The 24543-nt window shown below is 35.3% G+C and overlaps 1 protein-coding gene across 5 annotated transcripts in view; it reads right to left on the reverse strand.

Annotated features, from left to right (window-relative positions):
- PHKB (phosphorylase kinase regulatory subunit beta) overlaps positions 1-24543 on the reverse strand; it is a 218620-nt gene that overhangs the window by 60508 nt on the left and 133569 nt on the right. For all 5 annotated transcript variants that reach the window (XM_079117626.1, XM_079117624.1, XM_079117623.1 and 2 more), the window contains one exon: positions 15425-15519. In XM_079117626.1, coding sequence (XP_078973752.1) covers positions 15425-15519 — 95 coding nt within the window. The remainder of the gene's footprint in view (positions 1-15424; positions 15520-24543) is intronic.

The raw sequence follows: 24543 nt of genomic DNA on the forward strand, positions 1-24543 counted from the left end.
GATTAGTGATTACATAGGCTTTCTATTTGAGTAAAACAAATGAAATGTAAAAAGTATTCCTAGAACTTAGACAAAGTTTTAAATGCCCAAACAAATATATTAGGCATTGCTTTTTACAGCAGTTCTTTCGTGGCTACAGTTATTTTGGAAGAGAATACTGAATTATTTGTCACAATGACTTGATTTGTAAAACTGTTTTTACACATTTCTAAGCACTTGCTGTAACTGGGTACTTCTATATACTTACCTTAAAGAAATGGCAATGCTAAAGGCCTTGCTTTCTTCCTGGAAACAATAAAAATAACTACCTGGGAAGTGGAAGACTCTAACCCACAGTCTTCATATATCTATTCTCATAACCAAGGGGAAGTACAAATTATGAGAAACTTATAGAAACAGAGTAGGGAAGATCAGGTTTAGAAAGATCAGTAAAGATAAAACCGAGGAGGTAGAGGAAGATGGGAAAGTATAGGTTCCCCAAATCAAGTCATTGTACCCTTAGGATTTCTGAGTCATAAAAAGAGCCAAGAAAGATCTTTAATGGGCAGACAAAAGGAAACTACGTTTTGGAATCATAGGGGGAAAAAGCAGCAACTACAACAAGCCAATTTGATTTCTCATTTTTCTCTTTTGGGGCTTCAACTGGATCAGTCCTCTCATACCTGAGTTGAAAATGCCAGATGGAAGAGGACATTTTTATCATCTGGTAATAGATGTGAATAATGGTAGGGAATGGAAGAGGTAGACCAGGCCTGTGAAACAGACTAGAGGGCAAGACTCCACTTCAGCCAGAGCACCACAACTTTGAACTATTCTATATGCTGAAATTCTACCATAGATTTTGTCTGAAAAATGGGTTTCCTTAATAAAACCAGTAATCCACTTTAAGGATGACAAGACTGAGGCCTAGAAGGGGAAATGGCCCAGGACTCATAGTGAGTTGATGGTAGTCATAGAAGCAAAATCCAGGTTTCTGAATTGTGTTGGTCTAGAACTCTAAGTCAGCCTGTTGCATCTTAGTAGGTACGCAGAAAACCCAATTCACTAGAGAACTGCACCACTCCCCTTAGGAGTGAAGATGAATGTAAAGGACACAAGCAGTTATATAATCTAAGTTATATAGTCATATAGTCTAAGAAGAGTGGCCTTGATGGGGAAAGAGTATAAAAACTGTTCTACTTTCTTTTTTGGCACTAGATAATCATTCCATGAACCACTTCCACTCCCTGCTGCCACAAACAAACGAACAAACAAAAACTAGGCTAGAAAGAGTACAAGGGCCAACTTGTAGGCAAGATTTATAGCAGCTGTGTTAGATCAAACAAATGACAAGGCACCAGGCAGGATCCCGAATCCAATAGGCCTTTAGCTGTATAGAGCCATCTTCACTGGGTTCAGGCCCAACTGGTTCTAGTGTAGATCTTCACAAGGTCCTCACTCTGGAGATACTAGACCATTAATCTTAGCAAGTGAACCTAAGGATTTTCTAAATCAATAGGGTCAAAACTCAACAGTTCTGTAACTGGAAATGTTCTGGCCTTTCAGGGTTTGTTCATTTGTTCACACATCCAGACGCCGTGTGTAAGTACTAGGGATGGCAGAAAGATGGCTGAGACTTTATCCCTATTCGTCAAGAACCCACCACATAAGAGAGAAGACAACTATATATGGAATCCAACAGGATATTAAATATGATGCCCCTAATGAGTACTTTGAGGGTAGAGAGGGAGAATCCAAGTTAGACTCAAAGAACTGAGGAGGACTCCATGAAAGAGATATCTGAGGTGTTTTTGGAAGATTAAAAACTTGCCATAAATAAATTTATTCAGTTACTATTTATCATTTATTGAGACAAATAAAATTCTTCTCTCAGGAAACTTACATTTTAGTGGGAGAGACCGATGATCTAATTTATAGGGGTGTGTGTGTGTGTGTGTATACATGAAAAAATATCAAATAATATAAACCAGACAATGATAAGTACCATGAAGTAAAGGGCAATATAACAGAATAATTGAAGACAAGGGCTACTTCAGACTGATGGTCAGAATATAACTTTTAGGGGGTATCATTGAATCAGAGACTTGGATGACAAAAAGGACTTGCTAAGCAATCATCTAGTAAGCAGAAGAAATAGCTTGTGAAAAGGCCCTAGACAGAAAGGGCTTGAAGTGTTGATGAACTGGGAGGAGATCAATGTACTGGAGCATAAGAGGCAGGTGTAAGAATGACAAGAGATGAAGGGGGCCAGGTGTGGAGGTACATTCCTGTAATCCCAGCTTGAATCCCACTTGGGAGGCAAAGGTTTGCAAGTTCAAGGCCTACAGGGGCAACTTAATGAGACCGTGTCTCAAAAAATAACAACAAAAGGGCTGGGGATGTAGCCCAGAAGTAGAATGCTCCTGGATTCAATCTCCAGTACCAAGGAAAGGGAAGGGGAAGGGAGGGGAGGGAGAGAAGAGAGGCTGAGGTGGAGATATGAAAAGGAGATAGTTAGGGCCCAAAAGATCCTGAGAGGCAACAAGGCATTTGTTTTTCATCTCAGAAAAATAGATATTAAAAGGGTTTTCAAACAAGGAAAGGACTCAATGTAATGTATATTTTCTAAAAAAACAGAACACATATACAGTACTTACCATGGGCCAGGCCCTGCCTAAGTATTCTCTATATATTGACTCATATCATGATAGCTCTTGCTGCAACAACAAGATGCTCGTAGAAGGCAGAAGGGAACACATGGAGATTAGCTGGAGCCTGAAGTTGAGAGATGGTGGTGAGCTGGACTACAGCAATGGGAAAGAAGATGGAGCTAGTAAAAAGATTTGGGGAATATTTAGGAAACAGATCTGGCTTTGGAAGGGGAGAAGTAGTGAGGCAGGCAGTGAGAAATCAAAGATTACTTTTATGCTTTTAACACAGTTTAAAGGAAGAGATTGTGTTCAATAGAGTTCAATGTCTTTGAAGTTAAGCAGACTAAAATTGGAAAGAGGTTATTGGATTTATCAATCAGGAAGTCATTAATAACCGTTTACACATGGTTTTAGTGGTATAAGGAGAGTTGCTCTGCAAGGAGTGACTGAAAGCTGAGGAAATGGAGATGGTCCAAGTACTTTTCCATGATATCTAAAAGTGAAGGAAAGAAGGGAAGTGAGGGAGGTTCTTGAGAGAGAAAATATGTTTAGGAAAAGTTTTTAAAAAATTTTTTTAGGTCAAGGGACACTCAAACACATCTCTAGATTCAGGGAAATAAGTAAGTATAAAGAGAGGTTGAAATATAGAATAAATAATGAATATCAATGTGGAACAGCATAAAGACAGAGTGAAAAAAGTTGGGTGAGTTAATGTCTGAAAAGGGGTTTTTTTCTTAACCTTTTGAGATTCAAAAGAAAAAAAATCCAGTCACACTAAGAGGCAAGAATCTTAGCATGTACTGGAATCCATTAGTACAATTTAAATTTATTTTTATGAATTCTTTTAAGAACTCAAAGTTGTATCTCCTACTTTCAACAATTTTGACTTTCATAAGTACAAGAAGGACTCATGCTGTGCTACACAGGATTATTCTTACTTCATTCTCACATTTAATTCATATTCTTGGGCTGACATTATATTTCTTCAACTCTGGTTAATGATATGATTAGAAAAGTCATAATTAGTGCCCAGACATCTTTCAATTCACATTCATGAGGAATCTAGATCTATAAACTGCAGGTTCCCATGACAGAAGATACTTTAAATAAGGCTGGGGAAACAATATGATGCTCACACAAAAATAATAAACTATGAATATATGCTAAAATGTCATAAAATAAGTGATATTATGAAAATTATTAAGGAAATTATATGAAAATTATTACTGCATGAATTAAATGAATATGTGGCTTTCTAGCTTCTGAAAATGATTTTCAAGAGGTAATATTTCTTAGACGTTATATTCTGATGTTTTTAGTTCAATGTCATTTTTTTTTTTTTGTACTGGGGACTGAACCCAGGGCATTCAACCACTGGGTCACATGCCCAGCCCTTTTTATATTTTATTTAGTGACAGGGTCTTGCTAAGTTGCTTAGAGCCTTGCTAAGTTGCTGAGGCTGGCTTTGAACTCACAATCTTCCTGCCTCAGCCTTCTGAGTTATTGGAATTACAGGCATGCACCACTGCACCCAGCTCTATGTCATCTGCAGTGCTGAGGATTGAACCCAGGGCCTCATGCTTGTGAGGCAAGCACTCTACCAACTGAGCTATCTCCCCAGCCCCTTATGTCATTCTTAAGAAGTAGGATACAAAAGAATAATATCTGAGAAAAAGCAATAAACAATTAAGTTGTATCTATACTAAATACAAACTATCAATATACAGAGCTAATATTTTAGTGGAACTAAATTAAAAAAATTTCTGCCCAAATTAAAAGAATGGCTCGCATGTGTATAGGGACAGTCTTAATCAGAGACATATAAAGAGATAAAAGAAGTTTAACAGGTCAAGTATTAAGTGTTTAATTTTTTCTCAGTTGATTATAATCTAAAATTACATAATTAAATAGCTCTCTACTTAATGAGGCTATTTCTTTCATATCCTTCAAAATTCTTCACATTAATTTGTTATTTGCAAAACAGACCAACTATAATGTTTAATCTATGACAATTATAAAAGGGTATACAAGAAATAACATGTAGGTTATCGATTCAAACCATAACTTGTTATTTTCAAAATAAACCAAATATAATGTTTAATCTATGGAAATTATAAAGGGGTATACAAGAAATAACATGTAGATTTAGCAATAAGATTAAACTCCTTGAATATTTAGAAAGCAAAACCTGGGGAAATTTCCAGCATATGAAAAAGTCACAGGATTGACAAAAAAAGGAAAGTGGTTTCATATTCTTATTGGTTGATAAATGAATATTTGACATTTAGCTACAGAAGCACTGTGCTGGTGTGGAAGATGCAATAATGTAAAACATGCTTTTTATAACGCATCTAGCTTGGTGATGACTAAGGGATGACAGGAATACAGGAAAATAGTATTAATAATGTAAGGCTCATCAGTAAATACATACTTTTTATCACACTGTATATCACCATGGTTCACTAGTCCACACATAAGGACACCCATGCTCCAGACTTGCATTTGTACTTGTGTGACCTTGGACATGTTACTTCTTTTAGAATTTCAGTTTCTAGGACTAAAAAATGAAGCTAAAAAGATCTTTTTAATAATCATAATATTCCTTCATGTATATGAGGTGCAGGTAATAATCCTAAGAGAATGGCAAATGATTCTGAACTTTCTTAGTGAAACACTCACATACACACAAAATCAGACATTTAATTAAAAAAGATATTTCCAAATCTGGGATGAGGTCTATAGTGTTTATAGATTAAGTATGTCTCAGGGAAATAAAGTTTTTAGAAAGTGATTTTCATTTTCATGATTTTTATATAAGTATAAATTGAATTTAATTATAATCTCTTGCCTTGTTTTCATTAGCTAAGCAACACTATGGAGTAGAAGATGGTTCATTGGGGAATAGAAAAGAATTGAGTAAATAACAATTAAGCAACATCAATTGTTTTAAAAATGTCAATACCAAAAGAAACACCCAACATTGATTGGTTCTTTTTAAGGTAAATTTGTAGAACAGAAAAGATTATGTTAAATGATGTATTGTAGAGGAAACCTTGATACAGTGAAATGAAAAAGAACTATATGGACATTTAAAATAATATTTTATAGAAATAGTATGAAAAATAACTAAGTATGAGTACTAAATATAAAACTAAATATCTAATAAGACTATAATCATTTAATAAGAAAGCCTACATATAGTAATAGCCCAAATGTTGGAAAGATATTTTCCTCCAGGCATTTTAGGATTTTTCCTCATCTTTTAAATAAAAAAATGTAGTATTATTGATTTAAGAAATTATTTGAAGTAAAATAAAAGCAATATTTATTTAGCTCTTATAATTCACCACAACATCATGAGTTAGAAATTGTTACCCCAATTTAATAGGTGAAGAGCGAAGAGGGAGGCTTAAATACATAGTTATAAGTGAAAAAGGTTTTACAGTCAGGCTTGTATAATGCAAAGACACTACACAATATCAACTCCTTAAAAACAAAAAGATTATTACATATATATGGCATTCTTTAGCCTTCAGGCTAACAATTCATGTAAAAATTTACATATCTGTATTTTAAGAAAACAAAGCATGAAATTCCCCCTTCCCCATTAATTTGAAAAATGAAAGAACAACAAGTATATATGTTTTCAGCCCAGGTCCATAAAATATGTACATGATTTAGTAAATATGTACTGACTTTTGGCTTAAATTTGGAACTTTACAGCCTTGGAAAATAAGCCCTTATTACTAAAATACATTCCCTTTCTATTGGCCTTTTATCCAAAGACTGTCAAAGAAGATCAATCCATTTTAATTGGCATTTTAAATGCACTAGTATATTTCTTAGATTCAAAGCTTGGGTGTCAATGAATGTGGAACTGAATTTTCTAAAGGGTACATCAACACACATGATCTGCTCTATCATGATAATTATGCAATTACTATAAAATACTGCCTCAAGGAACTGACCAGAAATATTCATATTCTATTCACCAGAATTATGTCAAAAAATACTTGGAATTCTTCAAGGCCTCACAAGAGAAAATCATTCCTCAGGGAAATAAGGGCTCCCAAAAGCCCAATCCTTTGCTTTCAAAGATGGCAACTCCATAAAATACAGATTATTAAATAAGTGGCATTAGAATAGGATCAACTGATAGGTTTTTCTTCAAAGATTAATCAATATTTGGTAACTTTCATAACTATGAATGGATTCAAAATAAGAAAAAAAAGGGAACTAGGTAAGTACCAGGTTAAGAAATTCATTCATATTTATGAATAAGTATGTTTTTTTTTCTCAGAGTAAAATACCAGGAACATAAACTGGATGAGGTGGTGAGCGCATACCTGTAATCCTGGCAGCCCAGGAGGCTGAGGCAGGAGTATTGAAAGTTCAAAGTTCAAAGCCAGCCTTAGCAACTTAGTAAGGCCCTAAGCAACTCAGAGAGACCCTGTCTCAAAATAAAATACAAAAAGGCCTGGGGATGTGGCTCAGTGGTTAAGCGCCCCCTGGGTTCCTTCCCAGTACCAAAAACAAACAAACAAGAATATGGATTCATCAGAACAATACTGGATCATAATATCCCTGTACATCTTTATTCTGGATCTTACTTGAATCTATTTTTTTTTGCCTTTGACATTTCAGCCATGACTAAGTCTTCATTCTGTAGATTAAATATTTCATCATATATCATGCCCATTACTGGAACTTTTAATTTTAATAAGTTCAGTGGGTTAATTAGAATGATGTTAATAAATGTGTTTAAGCTCTTTTTTTAACTCTCAATTCAACTTTTCTCAGTTCTGGATTTTATGATCAAGGCATTTAATTTTAATTGGCTCTGGTATAAATACCAATTGATAAGAGAATCTCATTTCCACCTGAGAATATTCTCTGTGTAGCTGTGGCATATTCAGGCTGGGCTTTTAGAAGAATTTTTGATGCCTGGACAATTTTATTCTGTTTTATTAGGAAAATCATAAAAATTTCTGTTCAGTACTCACCTTCATTCCCATACTTATAAATAAATTTGACTTTTTGGTCCCACACAAACACTTTCTTTGCCAGGCTAGTGAAGTATTTTTTTTTTGTAATCCTTTAAATAGAAATTATGTCTCAAACAGCTTAAACCATTTGAGAGCATTAGGAGAACTGAACGAAATAAAACTGAACCACATACAAAATTTCCCAAAAACACCTAAGATTAATACACTTTAAAAACTGAATAGATTTGAAATAAAAATTTAAAAAAGGAAAATAGTTATAACTGTATTATAGGAATGCTGTATAATGCATCTACTAAATTTGGAGGGGCATACAACCTCTCTTGGATGGCAGTAAACTCAACTTCTGAACAGATGGTCTTCCACCATCTGATTGCTCTTCAACTCCCTACAATCTGGCTTTTGGGCACACCACTACACAAAAACTACTCAAAGGTCACCAATAACCTAGATCAGGAAAGTCAGCAACAGAGATACTAAGAGGGGATTTATGAATCAAACCTAGCCTAAAGAGCTACATTCCAGAGGTGTCAGGATACCTTCCCCAGATTACACTGAAGGTGAACCATGCAAGAGCTAAAGACCAGTACCTGGATTTTGGCCAGTGCTTTGCTGCCCCTCCCAAGTAGGTAGTCAGCCACCCTGAACCAGTCTCAAAGTAAAACTTTTACAACTTCCATCTCATCTTCTTGCTATATTTCTTTGTCCTGCTGTTTCCAGAAAACACCTTTACTCCACCATCTGCACTAACTTGGCAAAGAACAAAGCCTGCAGTCTGGCCTTCCACGAACTGTCTGCTCCACGATTTGGCTTCCATCATGAGCTGTACTCACAGCAATAATATCTTGAACTTCTTATTTTCATAACTACTTGCCTTGTGTTTAACTACTATGTGTGCCTTGGAGCTATCAAATACACATAATAATAGGTAACTTTTACTGAGTGTTGAAGTACAAGCCAGGAGCTTTTCTAAACTCTTTAGTAACTCATGTAATTCTGACAAAAATTTTATGAGATATTGAGTTAGAAAAAAAAAAAAATCCCTGTTTAAATAACAAACAATTCCTGAGCTGGACACAAAAGAGCCTAAGGGAAAGAAAAGAACCAAAAAGTAAGGATAGACTAAAGAAAACATAAATTACTTTGTAACTTTCCAGTTCCCTGGAAATTTTTTTGGAATGCAGTGAAACAGGAAAAAGGCCTTAGAAGAAAGAGACCATTAACCTTGTGAATTTAGGAGCTAATGTTTGATTGGACCATGAACCTTTAACCATGCAACTGAACACCAGAGATGTTGATGTATGCTGAAACATACATACCATACCAGATCACCTAATGGAGGAAACACAATCATGCTTGATATTTCCTGGCCATGAGGGAAGCCCAGCTCCTTTGGATCATACATATTCCATCTAAGATGTACCCTAAAAAAAAAAAACTCATGCACTGGCAGCATATCTCACTCCTGAGATTGCTTATTCTAAGAGTGTACCTTTGCCTTTTGCTTTTTTAATAAATCTCTTTCTCTCTATGCTAAAGTGTGACTCATCCTTAAATTGTTTTCTGCAATAGAGTCAAGGACCTGGAAGGTCCAATTAGAGGTCTCCTTCTGACCTCCTTAGACCTCATGTGACAGTCAGTACTATTTTAGTTTTTACATGTGAGGAAATTAAGGCACATAAAGGTTGATCAATTTGTCTAAGTTTGGATTCAAAAGTGTGCACTGTGCCTCCAGAGGCTGTGTTCATACCATTTTGATAGGCAGAATATTCAAAAATATTAAAGTTCTCCTATTTATAGTCTTAAATACTAAAAGAACTTTTTTTGCAGGGAGTACCAGTGATCAAACCCAGGGTTGCTTAACCACTGAGACACATCCCTAGCCCTTTTTAAAAAAATTGTTTATTTTGAGAAAGCTAAGTTGCTGAGGCTGACCTTGAACTTGCAATCCCTCCTACCTCAGTCTCTGGCTGGGAGTGCCACTGTGCCCAACAAAACAACATTTTTATATCAGTATTTTTCCTATGATTCTTCTTTTGATATTAAAATGGCTTATTTATGTAAAAATTCTATGGCATTTATCATTTATTTCAAGAAACAAATCAATTTTTCTCAAACTTACTTATAAACAAAAAAAAAAATAAGGAAAAAACCCCAATGCTTAGTTTGCTTAGTTGGTTCTTGCCTACTAAATATGGTAGTCTCAGACAGAATCTCACATTTAAAAAGGTTACTAATTTGTATTTGCTATCTAATTAGGAATCTTCTGTAAAAGGATAATACACACCTTAAAACAAAGTCATTGCTGAATTCCAAAACCCACCCTCCAATTACTATAAATGGATGTCCTCTACAGGGTCACCTTATCCCCAGTGGCATTGCAAAAATACAATGAGTCAGTGGAATACACATGGTCAGCTGTTTACAATTGCTGCTGCAATCAGACCTCTTCCAAGTATGAAAGAGCAGCAAAGGCTAGAAACAGTTTTTAAGCCACCATTATCTCATATTAACACGGCAGAGGTGGTGAATTATGAACAATGAAAGGCTTTCACAGATAATTAGTGGACACCAAGCACTAGGGTTCCCTAGGGAACAGAAAATGATGAGGCCCCTATAGGAACAAGTTGGGGTGAATGCAGACAGGGGCTAAACACTTAAAGAAGTTTCTAGCCTCTTGAAAGGGGTTTCCTTTGATGAAGAAGAAAGACACCTAATAAAATTACTGACTGTTGGATCTGTGGACTTGGCCTCATCCTTGCACAGCAGGTAAGAGGGCAGATGGAAATAATTAGACCCTTTTAACATGATAAATGTTATACATAATGAATCCCAGCATACATTTTGTACTAATGTACAACATCTTTGCACTTAATTTTTCAGATCACTTCCTAAGTCCTAAGGCACCACAGGTAAAACTGTTTTCCTCTGATATGATATTGAGTCAGTCTGTTAAGGAAACAAGCTATTTCTTTTGTTAACTCCTTCACACCATTAAGAAAACCACTGCCTTCAAATGCTTGACATTCCCTCTTTGCTTTCCTTCTTCAGTTAACACCTTCATATTGGTTCTGCCACTTGATAACTGTGTGACCTTGGAAAAATTACTAAACCTCTCTGAGACTCACAGTATCTATAAAATGGGTATAGTAATATTTAGAAAAGGTGTTAAAATCAGGCATAATGCATATAAAATGGCATGCATAATGTCTACAAAGAGTAGGAGCACAATTATAGTTATTTTTCTATCTCTTACTTTCATTCTCACATATGCTTTCTCATGCCCTGTCTCATGCCCTTCACATATGAGAAGACAAAGAATAAGACATATTCTGTACCCTGTGGACCTCCGTCAGAGAGTCAGGAATACAAACCAATTGCAACAGCACAACAAGTATTGTAATGTGGTATGCAAAGTGTTTTGAGGAAGCAGTTTTAATAGTACAACTTCCAAATCCATATGACTTGTTTTCAGTGAGTAATTTATAGGATGGGAAAATATGGTCTTTTGTATTTTTCCCAATTCAAAGGTGATATGGGAAATTAGGGTAGAGAAGCAGACATTGTTACCTTACTTAGAAGATAAAGGACAGACCAATTAACAGGGCAAATTCTTTTCTTTCAAATGTTATTTTACCAGACAACATGAATAATTACAGTTTACTTACTTACTTGGTTTGCATCCATGGCAGGAGTGGGATGGCATCACAACTGTTTAATAATACCAACTTTGCTCAATGAAGTGTTAGGTTTATTGACAAAGATCTGAAGAAGCACTGAGTACAGTAGTAGCTCCTCAACTCAACTGACCAATCTGCCTATAGAAACAGCTTCAAAGTCCTACTGTGTCTACCCAAATTCTGCTTCACAATCGAAGCAGGAAGCCCCAGCAAGCTGTAAGGACCCCATAGTCCTCTATAATTTAGGCACTCGAGAGCAATCCAATTCACCTGCAGTGGCTCTGAAACAATGACAAGTCTAGATAACCTCCACTCCATAGTAGAGGCACTAGATAGTGGGCAGATTCAGCCACATGACCTGAGCCTGGTATCTCTTGGTCCACTACCCAGTGGTATAAGGAGACTCAGGCCAGAGAGAAATGGTGCATCATCTGTAGTAGAACACAAATTTGAATTGGCAGGGAAATCCTTATCTGAAATTATGAAGACCACAGAAAGTGGCACAATATTTCTTAGTGTTGAAAGTTAACAACTGTCAACCAGGAATCCTATATCCAAACAAACTACCTTTTAGGAATGAAGACAACTCAAAGACATTCTCAGACAAAGGAAAACTAAGAAATTTGTTACTGGCAGACTCACCCATAAATAATGAATAAAAGGTCTCCAAACAGAAAATAACAGAAGGCTGGGACATTCAGAAAGGAAAGAATAATGGAATGGTAAAAACTGAGGTAGGTACAATAGAGTATCTTTCACCTCAATGAATTTCTTTGCTCAAATTTTATGGTCAAATGCGCTAATAAAAACCACAAAGATTTTTCACTCTCCACCAAAATTTAATGGTTGAAACAAAAATTTTCACATAATCTGATATGCTGTTCAATGAACATAGAGGAAATAGTTAAATGTTCATATACTTCACAGGTATGTCCTTCAAGTAGTTTTTTTGGACACAGAATTCCTAGTTAGCAGTTGTTTTCTTTTAGCACCAAGAAATATTGTGCCACTTCCTGTGACCTCCATAATTACAGATAAGAAATTCTGTCAATATAAACTATAGTACAGCCATACCATGCTGTATGGCTATATTAACTCAGCAATATAAAGGAATAAACTAGAGATACGAACAACAACTTGTATGACTCTTACGGATATTATGTTGAGTAAAAAAAGTCAACCCTCCAAAATTAGGTATAGTTACATTCATATAGTACTCTAGAAATGACAAAATTTTATGTAGTTTCCAGGGGTTAAAAGGACTGAGGTGAAAGAGGGTTATAAAAGGGTAACAGAAGGATGCTTAATAGGGTGATAGTACAATTAAACCTGATTGTGGTGGTAGTTACACAAAGTTATATGTGATAAAAATACATAGCCACACACACAAATATGTGCTGTAAAATCTAAATAAGGTCTGTGAATTATGCCAATGCTAACTTTCTTTTTTTCATATTATACTATAATTACATACAATGTTAACATTATGGGAGGCTGAGGGAAGGGTTCATAGGTGCTTCCTACATATTTCTTCACAATTTCTTGTGGATATGTAGTTCTTTCAAAATAAAAAGTTAGAATATTAGAATAACTAGCTGACATCTCTAAAGTTTTTTTTTTTTGACTCCTTGCTTTTTAAATAATCATGACAATAATTTAAAATAACAACCCAGGAAGCTATGAGGAGAATAATCAGAGTAAAAGTGAAGTAATAGAAATTAAAATATGACAAAAAATTCAACAAAAAAGCTGGAACAAAAAGTTAACACAGATTCTCTAAATGTTAGTATTAGTAATACTAATATATATTACGATAAAAATGATCCTATAATAATATGATTAAAATTATAATTTTAATTAAAATATAATTATAAAAAATATTATATAGAAAACATTTGAGAAAATGCAACAGACTTGCAGGACAATGTTTTTGCATACTTGAGGCTTTGGGTCACAATACAAGTTTGCCCAGATAGTTTGTGCTAAAAACGTGATTCATGATAAACATCTGGTTTTTCTCTGGAGAGCAGGTGTATAAATAACTGAGGTCACTCATATAGGTGATGCCTGCCTGCCTGACTGACCCTTAAGCTTGAGCAAGTGTCTATGCTTGACAACCCTTTACAAGTACTGCCATACATCATTGCTGGGGTAATTAAATACATCTCATGTGTCTCTACTGGAAAAAGTCTCTTGGAAGTTTGTGCCCGATTTCCACAGGACTTGTTCAATATGTCTTTTCTCTTTGTTGATTTTAATCTGTATCCTTTCACTGGAATAAGCCCTAAGTTTAAGTATAACATCTTCTAAGCTTTGTGAGCCCTCTAGTGAATCCTCAAGGTCAAGGGGCCTTCTGAAATACCTTCCTTTGAAGGCAGGGATATCTCTCATTTTCAGGAATTGTCTGGATTTTACTATTCTCTACTTACTTTCCCAACATTTGGCAGAGTTTAAAGCATCTTGTCAACCCCACAGATCTGTTAATCCTAAAATCTGATCCAGTCAATCATAACACAGTGACCACTGAAACAAGCATTTCAAGCAGAAAGCTGCATATTTGAGGATTCCATCAGTCTACTTCATCCAGACCAAACTTATCTATTGTTTAAAATGGCTGAGAAAGTGGTAAGGGAATCTCATTATTTATATATCACCACAATTAAGCTGCCAACAAAGCAGGGTGTGTGTCAAGCATGAAACAACTTTTGAATTCATGATTTTGTTAGTCAAGTTCCCACAAAATGTTTTAATGTTCTCTGGTTCCTGCTGCCATACCTCAAGTCTGTGACCTATTATTTTATTTTCTAAGAAAAGGCTTTGAGGTTTCATCACTCTAGAGAAATGGGTCAAGCATGTGAAATGATATGTGAATAATACATGCTAGTCTTAAAATAGCTCAGAGTCACAGCACTGGGTAATATGAAGTTAAATATATTCCCTGTTTTACCATTTCTTAAAGTAAAACTGAATATCTCAAATTTGTACAGATTGTACACTTGTACCACATGGTACGCTAGCCTAAGAGAAAGGCCAAATTCCCCTTATATAGGAGCTAACAGGCCAGTGAAAAATTTGTCACATATTAACACAAAGATTTTATGTTTTTGAGAAAATCTTAATATTTTATTACAAGTCTCTCAAATAGCTCCTCATCTATAAATTACATGTTTTGTTGAAGACCAGCAAGAGTCAGAGAAAGAGTACAATAGAATCTAAGGAGCTGTTTGCTCTGCCTTTCCCTCATTAAAACAAATATTTATTGTGTATGTGTTTTTGTACACACACATATATATGTGTGATATATGTATATATCTTTATATAGAGATTTATATTCATATGTATAAATCTTTATATATATATATGTGTGTGTGTGTGTGTGTGTACACACAGTCTTTAAAATAAGGGAACATTTCAATCTGTAAGCTTAGCTTCTTTAAGTGCTGATGCCATTCTTACTAAATGCATGCTAACTACTTAGAATCCCAGGCACACATTCAGGTTCATTTCCTTTCTCCTCAGGCAGTTTCCACAATCCACAACATTTTCATTTTAACAGTCCTCATTATTGGTATCATTTAATACTTGAGGGTTTGCTCAAGTCAACATCAATCTTGCTGATCCTGCAAACACTTATTTTGTTGACACAACATCGTCTAAATCCATAGCTACTAAATGTAAAAATGTAAAAACTATTCCCTTCCCCAGATATGTCACCAAGTGCTAAGAACAACCCTATCAGTCACTCAATTCTATCACAGAGACAGCATAGAAGAGATCTTAAAGCACAAGGCCTTTCATGGAATCCCATTCACTTCAATAACATGTCATTTGTCCTCATGCCACCCATATGCGTTGCACCTTCTCAAATATACTTCATACTTTAAGCTCAATCATTTTGAAGATGTAAATGTTTCCCTGAAGGACACCTTGTTGGACACATCCTCAATAACAAATAGCCCTTTACCACTAATAAATCTTAACTAACCAGAAAAGGGAGAAGCCCATCTCTCAGAAGGAACAAGAAAAACCCATTCAGAATAAAATGTCCTCTTTAATTAAGCTTTAAATGTCTATGCATGTGTATAAATTAAGAAAAACAACATATCTTTACCTGATTGGAGTATCTCATGCTCACATTACGTTGATTTTGTCGTGGGATATAACGCTGGATAGGATCAATGTCTTTAGGACTGATTAATTCATCAGCTAAAAAAAGAAAAAAGAAGGTAAATAACATTTTCAAATATCCATTTATACAACACTATAAACCAATAAGACTTAAGAGATAGCTACAGATCATTTCACTCTGGAGCAAAATATCTATTTTTTTCTCAAGGCACATGGAACATCTTCTAGGATATAACATAATGCTAGCTCATGAAATAAGCCTCAATAAATACAAAAAATTGAAATAATAAAAGTATATTCTGTTACTACAATAAATAAGAAATCAATAACAAAGAAATTTCAGAAACCCAAAAATGGGTAAATATAATATTACTAAACAACCAATGAGGCAAATAAGAAATGAAAAAGGAAATCAGAAAATACTTTTGAGGCTGGGAGATTAGCTCACAGTGGTATAGTACTTGCCTAGGATGTGTACAATCCTGAGTTTGATCCCCAGCACCACAGAAAAAGGAAATGAAAAGAAACATCAAAAAGAAATATACTTTCTAGTGTAATTTTGATGAGATGAATGAAAATTAACATATAACATATGAAAATTTGGGGATACAGATAAAGCAATGCCCATTAGAGGAATTTATAGCTATAAATTCCCACATTAAATAAAAGAAAAATTTTAAATCAGTAATCTATTGTTCTATCTTAAGTCAGTGGACAAAAAAAAAAAAAAAAAGCAAACAAAATCAAAAGCAGAAGGAAAAACAGTGAAAATAAAATTAATGATACATAGTATACAAAGTAATATAGAATATCAAAGAAATCAAAAGTAGGTTCTTGAAAAGCCCAACAAAATTGGTAAGCCTTTTAGCTAGACTGGTCAATACAAATGAGGGGGAAAGAATGGGGGGAAAAAGGGGAGAAAATACTCAAATCACTTAATCAGGAATGAAAGTTAAAAAAAAAATCACCATTGATCCTAAGGATTATAATAGAATAATATAAACAAACCCATGCCAACGAATTAGATAATCTAGAAGAAAGGACATATTCCTGAAAAGACCAAACTATCAAAACTGACTCAAAAAAAGAATTTAAAAAATTGAACAGATTTGTAAAAAACAAACTGATTGAGACTTCTCTCTCACACACACATAATGCATGCATGTGCACATACAAGCCCCAACCTCAGTGATCACTGAGCTATACTCCTGGACCTGCTAATGAATAAGGACACAAAAATTCTCAACGTAATAGTAGTAAACGAAATCTGGTAACATATAAAAACATATCAATAGAATAAAGAACAAAAAAAGAGCTAGGATCATTTTAATAGATACAGAAAAAGATTTAATAAAACCAACATTTTTCATGATAAAAAGCATTCAATATACTAGGGATACGTCATAATTTGGATATGAAATATCCCCCAAATATTAGATAATACAAAAATGTCCAGGGGTGAAATTATCAGATTACAGGAGCTTAAGCTTATTAGTGTATTCCATTTGAAATAATGCTAACTTGAAAGGACTACAGTATGAGTAGTAACTGCAGGCAAGTAGGATGTGGCTAAATAAAGTAGGTCACTGTGGGTGTGCCCTTGGGGACTATATATCTTATGAATTATATTTTGTCCTTGGCTCCTTGATCAGTTTCTCTCTGCTTCCCAGTTGCTATAGGCTGATCAGCTCTCCTCTGCTATGCCTTTCCAACCAAGATGTTCTGCCTCACCTCAGGCTCAGAGCAAGGAAGTTGGCCAATCGTGGACTAAAACCTCTGAAACTATGAGCCCAAAATAAACTTCTCCTCCTCTTAGGTTTTTCTTGTCAGGTATTTTGGTCACAGCAACAAAAAGCTGAATAAGACAGGATAGAAGGGACTTTCCTCAACCTGATATAAGGCATATCTATGAAAAACCTATAGGTAGCATAATGCTCAATGGTAAAAGAATGACTACTGTTCTCCAAAAACTGGGAACAGAAAAGGATGTTCACTTTTATTCTACATTGAATTAAGGGTTCTAGTTGGGAAAGAAAAAGTAACAAAAGGAACTCAGACTGGAAAGTAATTAAAACAGCATGCAACTGGAACTAGGATAGACATATAGATCAATGAAATAGAACTGAGTTCAAAAATAAACCATTACAGTTATGGTTAACTGATTTTTATAAGGGTGCCAAAACAATTCAGTGAATGTAAGAATATACTTTTTTTCTTCTTGACAAATAGTGCCAGGACAACTAGATATCCAAAAGCAAAATAATGAAGCTATCCCACTCGGATAGCTATAATAATAATAAATTTCAAAATGACGGATAAAAACAAGAATTAACAAGGATGTAGAGAATATGGAATCCTCAGAAGCCAAGACACAAAAGGCCAGACATTATATGATTCAGGGTATATGAAAGTTTCAGAATAGGTAACAGAAAGTATTTTAGTGATTACCTAGTATTGGGGGGGCATTAGGGAAGTGACTAGAGGGAAATAAGGGTAGGAAGTTCTTTTGTAGTGTGATGAAAACCTTTTGAAATTGTGGTTATGACTGCACAACTCAGCCAATATACTAAAAAGAATTAAACTGTAAACTTTAATGAGTTACACACCAATAAAGCTGTTTAAAAAATATTGTACTTGTATTGTCAAGGAAGGAAACTAGTTTGTTAGGAGAGACATGGTACCTGATAATAAATGGTAAAAGAGATTTCTGAAATGGGGCATTTTTTATGGGGCGTTTACTACCCATAAGGTAGTAAGTGAGGGTAGTGTCCTCAATGGCTGTCATACTGTAAATAAGGAAACTCTTTTCACGTGCTAGCTCTCTGTAGCAACTGTGGATAAAAATCCAAGGATATAACAAAGGAGGCAATTTAGAGTGGGAAGGAAGGAGGTGGATGAAGGCCCTTTTATTTCTAATGTATGCTCTAACACATGGGAATGATGCCCATCATCAGCACCTGAGGCTTGCTGTAGCCGGCTTTCTGTACAGGCCTTGAAGAGAATATGCTGGGGAAGAGATGATTGTGGAAAAAGCCCCTTGAAATGTAATTCTGCATAAACTCCTCTGAGTCCATTTTGGCAGTATCTATGCAAATTTACAGTGGGCATACTCTCCAAACCAGTAATTCCACACCTATAAAATTATCTTAGCTATGAGCACATATGTGCAAATTAATGAAATAATAACAAAAAATGAATCCAATTTCTACTAAAATAAGATGGCACTCTTCTATATTTTAACTACACCTAAGTTATGGAAATATACTCATTTTATTCTTGTTTTTCAGTTCTAAACTATTCATATAAAAACACCATCTCAGTTCTTCATAAATGTACCTGTGTATAATCTTTATTTGAAAAATTACAGTTCATTTTCTATAGATTTTTAGGTACCGCTTTTAGGCAGTTAATTATGAAAAACACACCAGGGAGTCAATGATTGTAAATTTCTTTCCAGCTTTGGGAACATTTCTACATTATATTTCTATTCTGGGGTACCTCCCAGGCACATCTGTAATGTTATTCAACAAACAAAATCATATGCTTTAGTAATTCTTGGCGGATCTCTTCAATAATAATAAACGTAATATTGACAGTAAAACAACAAGAAAAAAGGGAAGGAAGGGCAGCAGGCATCACAGCATTTGGATTTTGCTCACCAAATTCTTGGCATTGTTTAAGTATTTCATGTACATTAATCCTCACAACAGCCTGATCGTTTTACAGAAAACAGCAAAGACGCATACTGTATTTAAGCAACTTGCTTATAGCTAATAGGAGGCAATTTTTTTTGGTGAGGAAAAAAAATACTTTTGCCAAATTTAAACCAAACCAACATAGGTTCAATTATAGTAGATACTGACATGTAACTTCGATTTATTAATTTTGGCTTAGCTCATGATTCAGGGTTGATTAGTACGCTGATATTCTAAGTAAGCTGCAAATTATTTTTCTAGCTCATTTGTATGATCACTGAGATGTGAAAAAATTTCTACAACCAACAAGTATGTTAATTAATATTTCAGTATTATTCTATAGAAGTAAAATTCTCTTTATTTCGTTATTTATAACTGGTGACAGATAAATTAAGAAATCGTCTATCCTTAGAAAGCAAAATTCTAATCTATTAAAGCTGATAAGAATCAAATGGCTTGCCAAGTGCTTTGAAAGCTTGTTTCTTTGCATTTCCTTCCTATTTCTCCTTGTACCACACTTCCGTATCTAGCATGATTTTCCAGCTTATACCATGCACTCGTCAATAACCCCGTAGGCTGTATACTTCTTATTCATTGCTGTACCCCAGTACCTGCCACAGCAACTGGCAGAGTGGAATCTTAATAGACTGACCTAATATATAAAACAATAAATTGCTGGATTAACAGAAATGGAAAACCCAGTTTCCATAATCATTAATTTCCATAATAAAAAAGTAACAAAAGGTCAAGTTAATTACGTGTTTTTCCCCACAGCACTGATTTTTATCATTCAGGAGGCAAAAACAGAGGTATTCATAGCACCAATTCAACATTGATTTTCTGATGAGGGGTGACAGACCTGAAAGAACTTATACCTGACCACCTACAGAATATTTAAAACAAAACAAAAAAAGAACTTTACTCCCCCAAATATATACAATTTTATATCAGTTAATTTAAAAATAAAAAATTTTAAAAGGGAAATAATAGGAAGCATTTGTTTCTTCCATGAAACAAGTGGAAGGATATTTAACAAAGCAAGTAATTTTTTCATCATGATGTTAAAATCACAAAATCACACAGAACACACTAAAATAGGCTAAGCAGATAATTTACAGGGTAAAATTACATACTTCAAAGCAGATTCTGAGCTGTGATGACACATATTAGTGACATGTATTATTGAGATAGGAATTTGGTGATATAGAAAAAGACACACTGGTTCTCCAAAGAGAAGGTCCATAAGTCCATGGAATGCAGAAGCACCCATGAACCTTTGAAATGCAAAATAAGCAACTCAGAGCAACCCTGCCCACTTCCAGGCCTGCAAAAATTAACATAATGCAGGCAATCTGAAAGTTCAAGGAAAAAACCATGCAAAACTTCACCATGACTCCACCTCTAGTCCAGGCCCTAGCAAGTGTCCCCCTAAAAGTACCCCACAAGTTGTTGCTCTCCCTTTGGAGATGGTCCACATCCTCTGCTGAATATATATTTCTTAATTTACCCCAAAGATATTTCGTATTCTCAATATGGTCTGCATTCTCCCAGGAATGTTTATTCTTTGCTTTCCTAAATAGATCTCTATGTCTCTACTGACATGTGCTGAAGTTCTTTCAGTTTAGCTTCCCACTTGTTCTGAGTCAGGTTCCTTCCTCCTCCGGAAATTCCTTGAGACCCTATTCCAGAGATATCTCTGTTTGTTGCCCAAAGCTCAGTCCTTGTCCTCATGTCCAAAAAGAGGTTTACTGCTTGGCTAGCAAAGGAGAAACAGGGGACTCCTGTCCCAGAGGCTGTGATTCTGCCCATTAGCAAGAACAGGGGGTTTTTAGAGAGGTGATTCAAAGGCTGCATTCCATGAGTTCTCTGTTAGAGTTGTAATTTACTTGTTAATTTGGGGGAGAGTCATTTCTGAGCTCTTCTGGTACAATCTCCAAATTCTGGATTACTTCCTTCCTATGGTGGGTGTGTACTGAGAGGTACATCTGCTTAGGAGAGGAAGAAAGGTAATCTTGTTTCCCCTGAGATTAGGGAGGGGTAGAGATTAGGGCAGAGCAGGGTGAGAGGAAGAGAAAGAAACATATTCATTTAAAATATAAGTTGCAATGGCAGAGCAGCAAGGGCTATATTCAAAGCCCTGTTACATGGTTACATTATGAAATGAGTCATTTGGAGAAAAATAAATGTAAATCCTCAACACCATATATTATACCAACAGATTCCGCTTACAGAGAAAGAGAGAGAATATATATGTGTAGTGTGTCTACAACTCAGTTGATTAACAGATGCATTTTGGGGGGTTAAATGCTGAATCTGATTATAACAGTGGTCCACTTTATGCTTTGAATATAGCGCTTGCTGCTCTGCTGCTGCAATATTTTTCAGAATGGACAAGTTTCTTTCTAGTCCTCTCTCCAGGCTCCTCCCTAACCTATCCCCATCCCTAATCTCAAAGGAAACAGGATTACCTTTTTCCTTATCCTAAGCAGATTTATTCCTCCACACAAAGTAATCCAGACTTTGGAGATGGTACAAGAAAATCTCAGAAATGACTCTCCCCCAAATTAACAAGTGAATTCCAATTCCAACAGAAAACAGGTGGAATGTGGCCTTTGAATCACCTCTGTAAAAGCCCTCCATCCTGCTGATGGTCAGAATTACAGCCTCTGGGACAGGAGTCTACTGTGTTTCTCCTTTGCCAGTCAAGCAATAACCTTTCTTTTTCCTTTTTCTCAAAACCGTGTCCTCATTATTGGATTGGCATTTGGGACAAGGACCGAGCTTTTAGAAACATGATGGCAAAAAATTAAATAGGGAAACAATGACATATCTGCATATATAAAGATTTTTAATTTTGTTCATCAAAAGAAAAACTAACATACACAAAATTTTGAAGTAAACTGTTAGGTCGGAATTTGGGCGACTATGGGAGGAAGAGCGGAGCAACTGGGACAAAGGGCAGCGCGCCACACGGTGACCAATCAAACGGGCAGGAAAACTCCACTGACCCTTACATCCACCTGTCACTCAGCAGGACCCCTGCCCATTCCAGCCTATAAAGGCCCTGGGCAGCCCTGGCCATGTGAGATTTTCTCTGGTTCCCTACCCAGACCTGGGGGCGGGGTGGGGCGGGGCGGCTGGGAATTTCGCCTGAAAGTCAAATTCCAATAAAGCTTGCTTGGCCACTTTCTGTCAATTTTATTTGATCACTAGCCATGCTCCCCAAGCTTACACAAACAAAAAAAAAATTGGAGAGGTTTAATATATTTAATATATAAAACACTCATGTAGACTGATAAGAAAAACAATAAAACCAAGGTTAAATGGGCAAACCAAACTACTAGACAGTTTACAGAACTAAGAAATGCATTTTTATGAGCATGTAAATGAAAATAAGATACAATTTAATATCTTGCTACGCTAGTAAAGTTTTTGTTCCTAAGAAGAATATTTAATGCCACAGAAATTATAGGTGATACAAGCATCTTGCAGACTCCTGAATGAATCAATGAACTCTATCATTCATGATCTGTGTGACCTTGGGTGAGCTGCTAGACTCTTCTAGGTCTCAGTGTCCTCATCTATACCACATAGTACTCATCCTGTAGAGAAGTTAGGAGGATCACTTAGGATAATATTTGTAAAAGACAGAACATAGAATCTGATGCATTTTAAGGTAGGTATTATTGGCATTTCTGGTAAACGGTGTGATACTGTATTTGAAGTACCTACTCAGACTCTAGGCATCACTGCTTTCATAGTCAACTTTATCAATGTATTTGGGAGTAGGACTGTAATTTTATTTTTCTAACCCTAGAAGCTATTTGACCACAATGTTTTATTTTAAGAAAATCAGTTATGATGGATCCAGTGGCACATGCCTGCAATTCCAACTACTTGGAAGGCTGAGGCGTAAGGATTGCAAGTTCCAGGCTAAAATAAAATAGAAAGTACTGGGATGAGCTCAGGGATAGCGTGCTTGTGTAGCGTGCATGAAGCCCTGGGTTTGATTTCCTGGTACCATTAAAAAAAAAAAAAAAAAAAAAAAAAAGGAAAAGGGAAAGAAAAGGAATTATTTATATAATAATGTACAGAAAAAAAAATCTTCCTAGGCAAACAATTTAAAGTAATACTACATGGGCTTTCAAGATGTTTATAATGCATTCCACACAAATCCCACTTTAGGTCACTAGCAATCACATGGATACCATGAAAAAGATAATGAAAGTGCTCGGCAATCGATGTATATCTGCTTGAAGTTTCCTGAAGTGTAACAGCTGGGAAATCTCTTAGCAACCACAATATAGAAATATATCTGTACACTCTTATCGACTCATTTTATCTTTGATCAGTAACAAAACTGTGTGCTATAAATGGAGTTCAGAGTCAACTGTTTTTGAAGTCAATGGACCAATAAAAGTCAGGACCTCAGTTTCATATGTCCTTGTACACACTAAGGCATTTGATTAATGATTTTGACATTCAAAAGCATTTCCAGGCTTAATCAGGAGCTTTTTTATTTGAGGTCAATTGGGCAAGAAACAATGAATGAAATCAAATGCAAATGGACTTCTCTTAGTTACTAATACTGGAATTAGTAAGTACTATATCACAATAATTAGGCTGCCCTCAGAAAGAAAGAGAAATATGTCCTATTGTTCTTTTATAGAGCTTGTTCATAGCACAGTGATTATCAAAGAGGCCTCTACAAATAAAGGTAGAATCAGCAAATAGAAGAATGGTTAAGTAGTAACTGGAAAAGCATTTTGTTCTTGCGATGAATTTTGGGGTTATAGGGATACACAAGGAGGGTCCATGAGCATTCCAAGTTGACTGCCTGAAAAAAGCTATGAAACATATATTCACATATACTAACTGCTAAAGGGTGACTAGGAAAGGAAGGGAGGGAAGATGAAAGGACAGGAAATAGAAGAACAATTCAAGGATGTATTTGCCCTAATGTAAATTCCTTATGATTTATATCATATTTATATTACCTCATCAGTTAATCCTTAGCACTTTAAAATATGGAAACAGATCCTCATAAGTTAAAGTTATTCTTCAAGTCACATACAGGGAGTAAGTAATAGAACTTGTATTGGAACTCTGAACAGATTCCTAAATTCATGATCCCCATACCGCTGACTGACCTTTCCACTAGAGTACAAGAAAAACATGTAGAAGAAAAGGAAAACAGGAAGAAAAACAAGGGGAGAAGTAAAGGAAAAACATGATGTCAAAGAACTAATTTATATCATATGATTAGAAGTTTTTGGACATTAATCATTTTAAATGCCTACAGGAAAACAAACTAGGTTCCTAATAGTGACTTACCCAAGGAGTTAAGAACACAATACATTAAAATGTGAACTTTATATGTACATAATACTTCAGAAATTTAAAAGTA

The sequence above is a fragment of the Sciurus vulgaris genome (genome assembly GCF_902686455.1).
Source record: "Sciurus vulgaris genome assembly, chromosome: 17".
NCBI classification, from domain to species: domain Eukaryota; kingdom Metazoa; phylum Chordata; class Mammalia; order Rodentia; family Sciuridae; genus Sciurus; species Sciurus vulgaris.